We start from the raw sequence: 14,903 nt of genomic DNA on the forward strand, positions 1-14,903 counted from the left end.
AATAGAGTTGCCTCCTCCTTTTTACAGACTGGGGTCATGATGGTAAACAAGTATGCAAAATATGAAAGCAATATCTCAATGGACTTTGAAAATATTTGGGGTGGTACGCAAACTTTAACATTTATTCTAAGTCGAAAAGGGGCCATAATTCAGTCAAAATGCTTGATAGAGTTGCCTCCTCCTTTTTACACACTGGGGTCATGATGGTAAACAAGTATGCAAAATATGAAAGCAATATCTTAATGGACTTTGAAAATATTTGGGGTGGTACGCAAACTTTAACATTTATTCTAAGTCGAAAAGGGGCCATAATTCAGTCAAAATGCTTTATAGAGTTGCCTCCTCCTTTTTACACACTGGGGTCATGATGGTAAACAAGTATGCAAAATATAAAAGCAATATCTCAATGGACTTTGAAAATATTTGGGGTGGTACGCAAAGTTTAACATTTGAGTGACGCTCACACTAACGCTAACGCTAACGCTAATGCTCACACTCACGCCGACTCGAGTAGGATAAATCCCCTATTCTTCGAATAGTCGAGCTAAAAACGTTTAAAGTTTTCTTCTATTTCAAGTTTTGGCAGCACCTTAAAGATTCTACAATTGGAACATTTCTGTGAAATTATTTCAAATTCCTAACAGTGGTTTGGATTCTGATTTTCCATTTTTCAATCTGGCAGTCATGACTTTTGACAATATATAACTGTCACATTCTTGGTAAAGTACCCCACAATGAACAGATGTGTGAATTTACTTTCACAGTTTCTGACGTGCTATACACCAAGCTGTCCAGAAGTTTAGTTAAATTGCGGAAATCAGATGATGGACAACAAACATTGGATCATCAAGCCTCATAGATTACCTTGGTATGAGTTAACAAGAAAACCATGATAGCCCTATATTGCTCATCTGAGTATGATTTCTCTTAACGACATATTCAACCTCATGGTAACAGAGATAAAACTTAAGTAAACCAAGATCAACTAAAAGATGCTTTTGTAGAAAAGCAAATGTCTCCCAAAACTAGAAATGTGTCCATGGGACACAGATGCCCCCACTACATGACAAAGGACACAAATTTTTTCCTAGGTCAGGGGCCATAACTCCTACAATACTGAATGAATCCGGACGCGAAACCCCAGGTGCACAACCGCAAATGCTGACCAACATTCCTTTAAGCTTTGGTGACTCTTGGTCAAATACTTTTGGAGCTACGCGCGACACAACATTAAAATGACCAATTTTTAACTAAGTCAGGGTCCATAACTCCTACATGATTAAATGAATCTGGACACGAAACCCCAGGTGCACAACTGCACATGCTGACCAACATTCCTGTAAACTTTGGTGACTCTAGGTGAAATACTTTTGGAGCTACACGCGACACAACATTAAAATGATCAATTTTTAACTAAGTCAGGGGCCATAACTCCTACAAAACTGAGTGAATCTGGACGCGCAACCCCAGGTGCACAACTGCACATGCTGACCAACATTCCTGTAAACTTTGGTGACTCTAGGTCAAATACTTTTGGAGATACGCGCGACACAACATTAAAATGACCAATTTTTTACTAAGTCAGGGGCCATAACTACTACACAACTGAATGAATCCGGACGCAAAACCCCAGGTGCACAACTACACATGCTGACCAACATTCCTGTAAAGTTTTGTGACTCTAGGTCAAATACTTTTGGAGCTAGGCGCGACACAACATTAAAATGACCAATTTTTTACAAAGTCAGGGGCCATAACTCCTACAGGACTGAATGAATCCGGACGCGAAACCCCAGGTGCACAACTACACATACTGACCAACATTCCTGTAAAGTTTTGTGACTCTACGTCAAATACTTTTGGAGCTACGCGCGACACAACATTATCGGAAGGACAGACGGATGGAGGACGGAAGGACAAGGGCAAATCTATATGCACCCCGCCCCCCCCCCCAAAGTGGGGGCATAACGAAACATAGTAATAGGCAAGAAGCTGACAGTGGACTGAAGCAAAAATCAGAGACACTGATGGTTGGCTTAGTTACTGAAATGCAACAGAGATAATCTTGGCATGTCCAATCATCCCATGAAGTTTTAACGTTCTTGGCCAAGTGTTTCTAAAGCTATGGATTGGAAATGGTTTTCCATGTTCTGACTCCTGTGACCTTGACCTTTGATCGAGTAACCCCTAAAACAATTGGGGTTATCTACTCTACAAGTCCTATCACCCTATAAAGTTTGAAGTTCTGCGTTAAATGGTTCTCATATTATTATTGATCAGAAATTTATGGCTTTCCATGTTCTGATCCATGTGACCTTGACCTTTGATAGTGACCCCAAACTCAATAGGGGTCATCTACCTGGCCTGTCCAACCATCCCATGTGGTTTCAACATTCTGGGTAAAGTGGTTCTCAAGTTATTGTTCAGAAACAGTTTTCCATGTTCATGCCCCTGTAACCTTGAAGTTCGACTGTTTAACGCCCCAAAACAATAGGGATCATCTACTTCGTAAGCCATATCACCCTATGTAGTTTAAAGGTTCTGGGTCAAAGTTATTGATTGGAGAAAGTTTTCGATGTTCTGGCCCCTGTGACCTTGACCTTTGGCCGAGTGATCCCAAAATCAAAAGAAGCCATTTAGTCTGCATGTCCAATCATCCTATGCAGTTCATGAAGGTTCAAGGTGAAATGGTTCTCCAGCTATTGATCAGAAATGAAATTTGACAGACCGACAGGGGGTGGGGGGTGGGGGGGGTTTAGCTTATTATGTATTCCTGTTGGGGGGGTAGGCATAAATATCCAGACTTAGCTTAGTTACACAAAATTCAACAATAAATAGTCTAACCTTACAAATACCCCAAAAACACAGAGATCATACAGGTAGAAATATTTCAGATATGATCAACATCGCTGATGAAACTAGAGTTGTCACAAGAGTGACGAATTATACCCCCACAATATGGCCTTGTCACAGAACTAAGCCAATGTCAAAGCCGAACTTGCTTGACCTTTTACCTACTGACCACAAAATCAACAGAGGTCATCTGCTAGTCATGATCAACCTCCCTATGAAGTTTCATGATCCTCTGCCCAAGCGTTCTCAAGTTATTGTCTGTAAAAGGTTTCAATGACCTTTGACCTTTGGAACTCAAAATCAATATGGGTCATCTGCTTGACATGACCAACCTCCAGATTAAGTTTCCTGATCCTAGTCCCAAGCATTCTCAAGTTATTGTCCGAAAACTGTTTAAATGTTCCGGGTCACTGTCACCTTGACCTGTGACCTACTGACCTCAAAATCATTAGGGGTCATCTGCTAGTCATAACCAACCTCCCTATCAATTTTCATGATCCTAGGCCCAAGCATTCTTAAGTTATCATCCGGAAACCGTTTAAATGTTCCAAGTCACTGTGACCTTGACCTTTGACCTACTGATCTCAAAGTAGAACTTGACCTGTATTTCATGATGTTACACCTGTGTACCAAAATTTATGATCCTTGGCCCAAGTGTTCTCAAGTTATCATCCGGAAACCATTTAACTGTTCTGAGTCACTGTGACCTTGACCTTTGACCTACAGACCTCAAAGTTGAACTTGACCTGCATTTCATGATGTTACACCTGTGTACCAAAATTTATGATCCTAGGCCCAAGCGTTCTCAAGTTATCATCTGGAAACCATTTAACTGTTCCGAGTCCCTGTGACCTTGACCTTTGACCTACAGACCTCAAGGTCGAACTTGACCTGCATTTCATGATGTTACATCTGTGTACCAAAATTTATGATCCTAGGCCCAAGCGTTCTCAAGTTATCATCCGGAAACCGTTTAACTGTTCAGGGTCACTGTGACCTTGACCTTTGACCAACTGACCCTAAATTCGAACTAGACCTGTATTTTCTGATGTTACACCTGTGTACCAAAAATTATTTCAATTGGTCAATCCTTTCTTGAGTTATCATCTGGAAACCATGCAAAACCGACCGACCGACCGCCAAGCTCACTCCTATATACCCCCCCAAACTTCGTTTTGTGGGGGTATAATGATGCCTGTCATTTGTAAGTTTGCAAAATCAAGGGCATTACTGTAACTCTAAATAAACCAGTCTAATCTAGCCCATAATACAACTTGACCAAGGCTTTTGGGTCTAACCATTCTATGTAATTATCAGTGGTTTGTGAATCTTGAGTGATAACATGTTTTCAACTTTCATCAAAGGCCTGAACTCCAGGGTTTGAAGATAATGGCGATTTTATTCACGGGTGCCATCGCTTGTCTGCAAGTGCTGGTCAGTATGCAAGAAATAAGTTATAGTACAGAATTTTTAAGTACAACAAGAGCACAGCCTTGCGGGGTGCAGACGCTCATCTATTTTTTTTGTCTCTGTATAATAGAAATATTGTCCTACCTATGATTCCAAAAGGAGCCACAATTCTTGCAAAAAGTAATGTAGAGTTACGGTACTTACTGTGCAGAGTCACCTTTTAATGGGGAATAACTGCTCCAAGCAATAACTTTGACAGTTTAAAGGAGAAAAGATGACCTAAATGCAAAACAACCAAGAAATCTGATATTTTCTAAGTCCAAAAGGGGCCATAGTTCTTGCAAAATGCAGGATGGAGTTATGTTTCTTGCTGTACAGAGTCAGCTTTTGATGGTAAACAAGAAACTGCGTTCAATAAACGCTTGATGCCCCCGGTGGCATCCTTGTCGATAAAAAGCAACCTAAGTCAAAAACGAGATCAAGTTCAAGGTCAAACTGAGGTCAGGTGATGTGTGAAGATGCGGAATGGTCACAGGTTACATCTGCGTTAGTATCAAGTCATTCTAGTAAGGGGTATTGATGCTAGACAAAACGGTCCCATTTGGTTAACCAAGAGATGGCCCATACAAGGCAACCTAAGTCCAAAACGAGGTCAAGGTCAAGGTCTAACTGAGGTCAGGTGATGTTTGAAGATGAAGAATGATCACAGGTTACATCTGCATTAGTATCAAGTCATTCTAGTAAGGGGTATTGATGCTAGACGAAACGGTCCCATTTGGTTAACCTCGTAAGGACGGACGAACTAACGGACGGACAGGACAATCACTATATGCCTCCCGCATCAGTAGGTGCCGGGGGCATAAAAAGTGTTTCAAGTTTTAAAGCAATAGCTTTAATAGTTTAGAAGAAAAGCTGACCTAAACACAAAACTTAACCAAGAAATCTCATTTTCTAAGTCCAAAAGGGGCCATATTTCTTGCAAAAAGCAGAATGGATCTTATTTTTCTTGCTGTACAGAGTCAGCTTTTAATGGTGAACAAGTGTTGCAAGTTTTAAAGCAATAGCTTTGATAGTTTAGGTGAAAAGTTGACCTAAACATAAAACTTAACCAAGAAATCTGATATTTTCTAAGTCCAAAAGGGGCCATAATTCTTGCAAAAAGCAGGATGGAGTTATGTTTCTTGCTGCACAGAGTCAGCTATTGATGGTGAATAAGTGTTGCAAGTTTTAAAGCAATAGCTTTGATAGTTTAGGTGAAAAGCTGACCTAAACATAAAACTTAACCAGGCAACGCCGACGCCGATCAAATGATGACAATAACTCATTTTTTCCCCCTAAATCAGATGAGCTAAAAAGGGCTATAATTTAAAATTTGACAAAATGCATATCAGAGTTATGGTTCTTAGCCTACACAGTCACCTAATGATAATAAACAAGTGTGCAATGTTTCAAAGCTGTACAAATTTTAACCAAGAAACTGAAATTTTCTATGTACAAAAAGGGCCATAATTTTGACTAAATGAAATCAAAGTTATGGTTCTTTTAGCCTACACAGTCACCTAATGATGACAAATAAGTGGGCAAAGTTTCTAAGCTGTAGCTCTTATGGCTTTTGAGAAAAGGTGGACCTGAACAAAAATTTTAACCAACGCTGACGATCAAGTGATCACAATACCTCGTAGATTTTTTTCAAAAATCAGACAAGATAAAAAAGTCTGCGTCGTACCAAGAAGAATCCTTATCTGAAGTTTGATGATAATAGGGACAGAAGTTAGTGAGGTAGGGTGTAACTGAAAACTGTTCTGTTAAATGAAATCAATTATAATGCAGACCACTAATGAGTTCGGCACTTTTCAGCTAAAAATTAATCCAGCACCTCCCATGACAAAATACAAGAAACTTGCTTACTTGATAACAGGAATTGGTAATGGTGACGAACGACTTTCCTGCTCTCCCTCATCAGTAAGACAATAGCCAAGATCTGAAACCACTGATGTCGGTGAGACACCCTGCTGTACTCTATCAATACCAGTAGACTGTCGGTATACATCATCTGCCTCCTCTTTGCTAAGTTCCATAAAGAAAGCTTCATCACCTGGCATTACCTTTGACTTGAATAGTTCCATATACCTCTGGAAATACAGCTGTACTTCCGCAGATAACTGTTTCATCACAATCATGATCATTTGATGTCGTAAGTCTAACAAATAGAAAGAATAAAATGAGAAATTAAATTTTCTATTTTTCCAGCCACTCGCTGTCTGCCATATGTCCGTCAACACTTTTCCTCAAACAAGATCTCCTCTGAAACGATTTGGTGGAAGTTTTTTTTTTTTTGAGGCCCCAGCTGGGTAACCCCATTTATTTTCCTTTGCATAACATATATGTATGACATACAATTTCATATACAATGTCAATGATGTATATAGTAGAAAAAAAAACATGAACTTAACACGTTTCGAATCAAAATCACGTCAGATTCAATACGGATATTATGCAAAGAGTTGTGGAAGGTAAGAAAAAAGGAAGGATTTGGTGGAAGTTGACGAAACCAGACCTGGATATTCCTCAGATGGTCCTCAGACAAAGTTGTTCAAAAAAATTTATTCCATGGAGAACTCTGATTGCCATAGCAAATGAACAGAAAAACTGTTCAGAATAACTTGGACAAATTTGAATCCTTATGAAGATATTACAAGAATGCTAGACCAAGACTATTCTGACAGCTAATAAGACAGCTACAAACATGCACGTTTAAGTTTATTGCTGGATAAAATCTGAAAGCTGGACAGATGCACAAGCTATTGCACATACACGTAACAGCTAGCTTGATTCCTATTACTATATATTATATGTGGAATTCTCTGCAAGCAGACTCAATAATGTCAAGCTAACTGCAAGCTACCAGTAGATCAACAAATGGTAGCATAACTTGTGAATTAGCATACTACATGTCAGATCACCACAATCTCACAGTATTAATTAAAGTTTAAATCCATTCCAACTTGTGGTTACTGAGATACCAGCTTACATAATTATATATAAACTTTACTGAAAATATTTACCGGTACTAGATGGATTAAAGTGTTCTAGAGGAGGTTTTGTGGGGTCAGCATTTATAACAAGGCCAAGATCTTTCTGTATCCCTGAAGCACAGCCCTGTGTGGTCAGGAAGAACATTAAATTTGGTTCACCACAGAAATAGACCAAGCACTGTTGAATGTCATGCGGGTACAAGTGAAATGTTTTGGTGCCTGCCATACCTGTAAATAACAAGAGCTCTTAAAGAAATACTAAACTCTTGCCAGTAAAAATAGAAGTTATGAATAACAGTAAAAATAACAAGAGGGCCAAGATGACCCTAGGTCGCTCACCTGAGTAACACACCATAACAGTGTAAACATGTTTTACCTAGTGATTTCATGGAGACAAATATTCTGACCAATTTTCATTAAGATTGGACCAAAAAACGTGGCCTCTTGAGTATAAACAAGCATTTTCTTTGATTTGACCTAGTGACCTAGATTTTTACCCCACATTAACCAGATTTGAACTTGTCCAAAAATTTCATGAAAACAAACATTCTGACAAAGTTTTGGGAAGATTGGAGGAAAATAGTGGCCTCTAAAGGGTATACAAGCTTTTCCTTTGATTTGACCTAGTGACCTAGTTTTGGACCCCACGTGACACAGATTAAAACTAGAAGGTGTTTTTTTCACAAAAACGTATGTCTCTTCCTATGTTTACATCTAACGTGTTGTCGGTATGCACAACTAGGCTTGGTACTGATCACTCCTGTGAGATTTCGTCGAAATCTGGTCAGCAGTTTGATCTGTGAAAGCCGGACAAGATTTTTCTATTTTTAGCTTTGATGGCCATTTTGCGCAGCGAAGCAGAACGTGCCAGTGATATGCACAACTAGGCTTGGTACTGATCTCTCCTGTGAAGTTTCGTAGAAATCCAGCCAGCAGTTTGACCTGTGAAAGCCAGACAAGATTTTTTTATTATTAGCTCTGGTGGCCATTTTGTGTAGCGAAGCAGAACATGCCAACGATATGCATAACTAGGCTTGGTACCGATCACTCCTGTGAAGTTTCATTGAAATCCAGCCAGCAGTTTGACCTGTGAAAGTCAGAAAAGATTTTCCTATTTTTAGCTCTGGCGGCCATTTTGTGCAGCAAAGCGGAATGTGCCGGCGACCTGCACAACTAGGCTTGGTAATGATTAGGGGTGACTATTGAGGCCAATTTTGACTATTGCAATACTATTGGTATTGCTGAAAAACTATTGCGATACTATTCTATTGCAGGTAACTATTGCGATACTATTGCAATAGTTATTGGCCACCATATTTATACTACCAGTCGGTCATTTTGTTGCAAATGTCAACTTGTTTAATAACCCAACGCGTCGAAAAAGACGAAAATTGACTAAGGTATACCAGCACTAAATGAAGGGCCCTACCAAACAGTATACTATATCATACAAATAGCCTACTTTCTCCTCGTCCCTAGTACTTTTCTCATTTGAGATTAACATGTTATTTTAAAATATTTAATCAAAGTTTCTAAGAAATGAAGATAAGAGAACTAAATTTGTTAATTACCTCCCAGACTTCTCAGTCCTTTACGGTAGTTTAAGTCCGTGAGGATAATTTTTGTAATGGAGAAGGGCGCAAATGAAAGCTGGCTCTGTTTCTGGGATTATAAATTATTAACTAGAAATTGCTTTTGTAAAAAAGCACATGTCTCCCCCAATGCAAAGTCCTATAGGCAAGAAGTCAATAGGGGTCAGGAGCGAAAGTCAAAGAGACACTGATGGTTGGCTGCAATAGGGCTCATCTACTTCGCATGTCCAGTGATCCCGCTAAATTTCAACACTACTGACCTAGTGGTTCTCAAGTCACTGTTCAGGCTCCTGTGACCTTGACCTTTGATCAAGTGACCTCAAAACAAATAGGGATCATATCCTCTGCATGTCCAATCATCCTATTAAGTTTCAACATTCTAGGTCAAGTGGTTGTCAAGTTATTTTCCAGAAATGATTTTACATGACCAGGCCCCTGTGACCTTGACCTTTAATAGACTGACCCAAAAATCAATAGGAGTCATCTACTCTGCATGTTCAATCATCCTATGAAGTTTCAACATTCTGGGTCAAGTGGTTCTCAAGTTATTGATCGGAAATTGTTTTCCATGTTCAGGCTCCTGTGACCTTGACCTTTAACAGAGTGACCCCAAAATCGATAGGGGTCATCTACTCTGCATGTTCAATCATCCTATGAAGTTTCAACATTCTGGATCAAGAGGTTCTGAAGTTATTGATCGGAAATAGTTATCAATGTTCAGGCCCCTGTGACCTTGACCTTTAACGGAGTGACCCCAAAAACAATAGGGGTCATTTATTCTGCATAAACAATCATCCTATTCTGGGTCGAGTGGTTCTCAAGTTGCTGACCGGAAATGGTTTTCAATGTTCAGGCCCCTGTGACCTTGACCTTTAACAGAGTGAATCCAAAATCAATAGGGGTCATCTATTTTGCATGCACAATCATCCTATGAAGTTTCAACATTCTGGGTCAAGTGGTACTAAAGTTATTGATCGGAAATGGTTTTCAATGTTCAGGCCCCTGTGACCTTGACTTTTGACAGAGTGACCCCAAAAACAATATGGGTCATCTACTCTTCATGAACAATCATCCTATGAAGTTTCAACATTCTGGGTCAAGTGGTTCTCTAGTTATTGATCGGAAATGGTTTTCTATGTTCAGGCCCCTGTGACCTTGACCTTTGACGGAGTGACTCCAAAATCAATAGAGGTCATCTACTCTTCATGACCAATCATCCTATTAGGTTTCAACATTCTGGGTCAAGTGGTTCTCTAGTTATTGATCGGAAATGGTTTTCAATGTTCAGGCCCCTGTGACCTTGACCTTTGATGGAGTGACCCCAAAATCAATAGGGGTCATCTATTCTTCATGACCAATCATCCTATTAAGTTTCAACATTCTGGGTCAAGTGGTTCTCTAGTTATTGATCGGAAATGGTTTTCAATGTTCAGGCCCCTGTGACCTTGACCTTTGATGGAGTGACCCCAAAATCAATAGGGGTCATCTACTCTTCATGACCAATCATCCTATTAAGTTTAAACATTCTGGGTCAAGTGGTTCTCTAGTTATTGATCGGAAATGGTTTTCAATGTTCAGGCCCCTGTGACCTTGACCTTTGATGGAGTGACCCCAAAATCAATAGGGGTCATCTACTCTTCATGACCAATCATCCTATTAAGTTTCAACATTCTGGGTCAAGTGGTTCTCTAGTTATTGATCGGAAATGGTTTTCAATGTTCAGGCCCCTGTGACCTTGACCTTTGACAGAGTGACCCCAAAAACAATAGGGGTCGTCTACTCCAGCAGCCCTACAACCCTATGAAGTTTGAAGGTTCTAGGTCAAATGGTTCTCCAGTTATTGCTCGGAAATGAAGTGTGACGTACGGACGGACAGGGCAAAAACAATATGTCTCCCCCAGAGAATTATTTCTATATTTACTAAAATTTCAAAATTATCAAAACTATCGATTGTTGAAGGAACTATCGGCGATTGTTACTGGATTGCGACTTTTCTATCGATGCATACCATCAGGACACACAGGATCGCAATGCATCGATATCCTATGAAGTGATCCAGCTAGCAGTTTGACCTGTGAAAGCCGGATAAGATTTTTCTATTTCTAGCTCTGGTGGCCATTTTGTGCAGCGAAGCGGAACATGCCGGCTATATGCACAACTAGGCTTGGTACTGATCACTCCTTTAAAGTTTCATCGAAATCAGGCCAGCAGTTTGACATGTGAAAGCCAGACAAGATTTTTCTATTTTTAGATCTGGTGGCAATAATTGGGTGCAGCGATGCGGAACATGCCGGCGATATGCACAACTAGGCTTGGTACTGATCACTCCTGTGAAGTTTTGTCAAAATCCAGCCAGCAGTTTGACCTGTGAAAGCTGGACAAGATTTTTCTATTTTAAGCTCTGGCGGCCATTTTGTGCAGCGAAGCAGAACATGCCCGCGATATGCACAACAAGGCTTGGTACTGATCACTCTTATGAAGTTTCAGCAAATTCTGGCCGGCAGTTTGACTTGTGAAAGCGCGGACTGACGGCAAAGGCAACAATAATGTGTATGGGGGAGACATAATCATCCAAGACTTCATGATAACAATCATTCTGACCAAGGTTTATGAAGATAGAATCAAAAATGTGCCCCCTAGGGTGTAAACAAGCTTATTTTTTTATTTGACCTGGTGTCCTAGTTTTTAACCCCACATGACCCAGATAAAAATTCATCCAATATTTCATGCTTGCCTAGGAATGATCAAGATAAACATTCTGACCAAGTTTCATGAAGATAGGGTCATAAATGTGGCCTCAAGTGTTAACAAGCTTTTCTTTTGATTTGACCGGGTGACCTGATTTTTGACCCCATATGACCCATTTCGAACCTGGCCTAGAAATCATCAAGATAAATATTCTGACCAAGTTTCATGAAGATAGGGTCATAAATGTGGCCTCTAGGTTGTTAACAAGCTTTTCCTTTTATTTGACCTGATGACCTAGTTTTTGACCCAACATGACCCAGTTTCGATCCAGGCCTAGAGATCATCAAGATAATCATTTTGTGCAAGTTTGTATCAAATCAAAGCATAAATGAAACCTCTATACAGCTGAAAGGGCCAAAATAATTTTTTTTTGCCCCTTTCAGGGGCAGTGACTCTAAAAACCGTGACGGAATCTATCCGGTTTTCGAAAGATACCAAGATCTTATTGTGACTCAAGCTGTTTGTAAGTGTGGTTTAAATCATATATAAAATGTCACTTCTATCATCTTCACAAGGTAAAAATTAACAAATTTTGGCTCTTTAAGGGGTCAGTCAGGGGCTGTAACTCCAGAACCTATGACTGAATCTGACAGATTCATCATGGAATCCAACATTATTGTTGTTGAAGATATTTTGCAGGTTTGTATCAAATCAAACCATAAATTAAGTCTCTATATGGCTGCAAAAGCCAAAATAGCAAATTTTGGCCCTTTAAGGAGCCATAACTCTGGAATAAATGATGGGATCTGGCCAGTTTTCAAAAGGAACCGAGATATTATGCCAATACAAGTTGTGTGCAAGTTTGATAAAAATTGTTTGCAAAATGTGGTCTCTATCGTGTTCACAATATTGTTGACGAATGGAAGGATGAAGGGCGATCACAAATTTTAAAGCTCACCCTGTCACGTGAGCTAATAAATAACAAGAAGCTGCGTTCAATAAACGCTTGATGCCCCCGGTGGCATCCTTGTCAATACAAAGCAACCTAAGTCCAAAACAAGGTCAAGGTCGAACAGGTGATGTTTGAAGATGAGGAATGGTCACAGGTTACATCTGCATTAGTATCAAGTCATTCTAGTAAGGGGTATTGATGCTAGACGAAACGGTCCCATTGGTTAACCAAGAGATGGCCCATACAAAGCAACTTAAGTCCAAAATGAGGTCAAGGTCAAGGTCAAACTGAGGTCAGGTGATGTTTGAAGATGAGGAATGGTCACAGGTTACATCTGCATTAATATCAAGTCATTCTAGTAAGGGGTATTGATGCTAGACGAAACGGTCCCGTTTGGTTAACCAAGAGATGGCCCATACAAAGCAACCTAAGTCAAAAATGAGGTCAAGGTCAAGGAAAATTGATTGTATTATCGGCTTAAGTTTACCGTTTATTCAATGCGTGAATAGCCATAACTGATTAGAAACGTGTTATTTGGTGAACAAAGTTTTTTTGGATTCGACTGGAGAAGCCTACGGCTAAGTAAAAATAATTATAATTTTAGTTTCAGTATATTTGTTAAGGGATGTTATTGTAAAGTGTAAAAGCAAACAATGGAGGAAAAGCCTGAATATTTTCTAAGTTAACGCGGTGCAAAGAAAAATGATAACAAGTTGGAAATAAGTTGGAAACATTTCACTTTATAACTAAATGTCTGGAAACTGAATCTGTTAAGGTTCTTTTAAACTTTTATTTCAGATCAAAAAGATGAACGAGAAGGTACAAAGAGTGGTGCAGGACTTTGGGAAACGATCGTCTGAAGAATTTCTGAAAGGAATTGCATATAACATAAGAACTGAATTAAGAGACTGTAACTCAATTAATCTACCTGATTGATTTTGTTATAAATCAAGCACAGTTTAATAGAAGTGTTTCCGCTTTCTTTTCTTGTTCAATATTGTAAGTACTCCTTTTCCGATTTTTTCGACGAACTTTCGACCAAATTCGACGAGCAGGTAGCTTTGATTACGTGTCGTATTCGATGAAGTGTCAATTTCGGCAAAGTGTCATAGACTCGTATAAACTATACTACTTTACAGTGTGAAATTTCACCTGAGCACTAATAGATAAGGCACAATAATTAAGAATAATTAGATTTAATTGACAATAATTGGTCAAATCTGAGTCAGTAATTAATTAATTACAATAGTGTCGACTTTTGCCTCAATTGATAATTACTTTCAATTATTTCAAACTTGTTAATTATTATTAATTCAATTATAACAAGCAAATTCGATGAATTGGAATCCCCCGCCGAAAGGGTCAGAGTTGAGGAACGGCAAAAAAATATATCCAGCAAAAAGTTAAGAATGTTACCAAGAAGCAAATAATTTCATTAGTCAAATCAAATTAAAAGAAAATGAATGGTTTGTTTGGGTGGGGCTGAGGGGGGGGGGGGGGGGGTGAGGACACAAACAGTTTACATGTTGATTATAAATATTGATAGAAAATGAAAAATGAAAAAAAAAAAAAAAAAAAAAAAAAAAAAAAAAAAAAAAATGGTGGGGGGTGGGGGGGGGGGACCAAGGTAAGGTGGTGACCAGGTGTAGGTACACAACATCACATGTTTATATAAATGTTCATGGAAAAGAATGAAAGAAGTTTAATGAAATTCTTCCAATTGGTTGGTTTGTTATGTACAGATCTGTGGATTTTTAAACAATTAAAGGGCAATAACTATATGGAAAATTGACCAATCGAAAAAAACCTTGAAGGGCATCGTCGCAGTATCTTGGTTCATGTCTGTTTCAAGTTTGATGAAATTCTACCTGCTAGTTACTGAGAAATGGCTGCAGACGGACATTTTTCATTAAATCAAGGGCAATAACTCTGACGGAAACTGACCTATCAAAAAAAAAACTTGACGGGCATCAGCACAGTATCTTGGTTCATGTCTACTTCAAATTTGATGAAATTCTACCTGTTAGTTACTGAGAAATAGCTGCAGACGGACATTTTTTATTAAATCAAGGGCAATAACTCTGAGGGAAATTGACCAATCAAAAAAAAAACTTGACGGGCATCATCGCAGTATGTTGGTTCATGTTTATTTCAAGTTTCATGAAATTCTACCAAGTAGTTACTGAGAAATGGCTGCGGACGGACGGACGGACGGACTGACGGACTGACGGACGGACTGACGGACGGACAACGCCATTTCAATACCCCCCTCCCGATTTCATCGGCGGGGGATAATTAGGCACAACCCTGCCCATTGCACACATTTACAGGCTAAACAACATTCCTTTGAAGTTTCATGACTCTAGATCAAAT

At 39.3% G+C, this 14,903-nt stretch overlaps 1 protein-coding gene across 2 annotated transcripts in view; it reads right to left on the reverse strand.

Moving 5' to 3' along the window:
• Window positions 1–14,903, reverse strand: part of LOC123563068 (uncharacterized) — a 43,066-nt gene that overhangs the window by 6,369 nt on the left and 21,794 nt on the right. For both annotated transcript variants that reach the window (XM_053528363.1, XM_053528362.1), the window contains 2 exons: window positions 7,329–7,526; window positions 6,172–6,463 (listed from right to left, as the gene is read on the reverse strand). In XM_053528363.1, coding sequence (XP_053384338.1) covers window positions 6,172–6,463; window positions 7,329–7,526 — 490 coding nt within the window. The remainder of the gene's footprint in view (window positions 1–6,171; window positions 6,464–7,328; window positions 7,527–14,903) is intronic.

Source organism: Mercenaria mercenaria, chromosome 2, assembly GCF_021730395.1.
Source record: "Mercenaria mercenaria strain notata chromosome 2, MADL_Memer_1, whole genome shotgun sequence".
In the NCBI taxonomy this organism is placed as follows: Eukaryota; Metazoa; Mollusca; class Bivalvia; order Venerida; family Veneridae; genus Mercenaria; species Mercenaria mercenaria.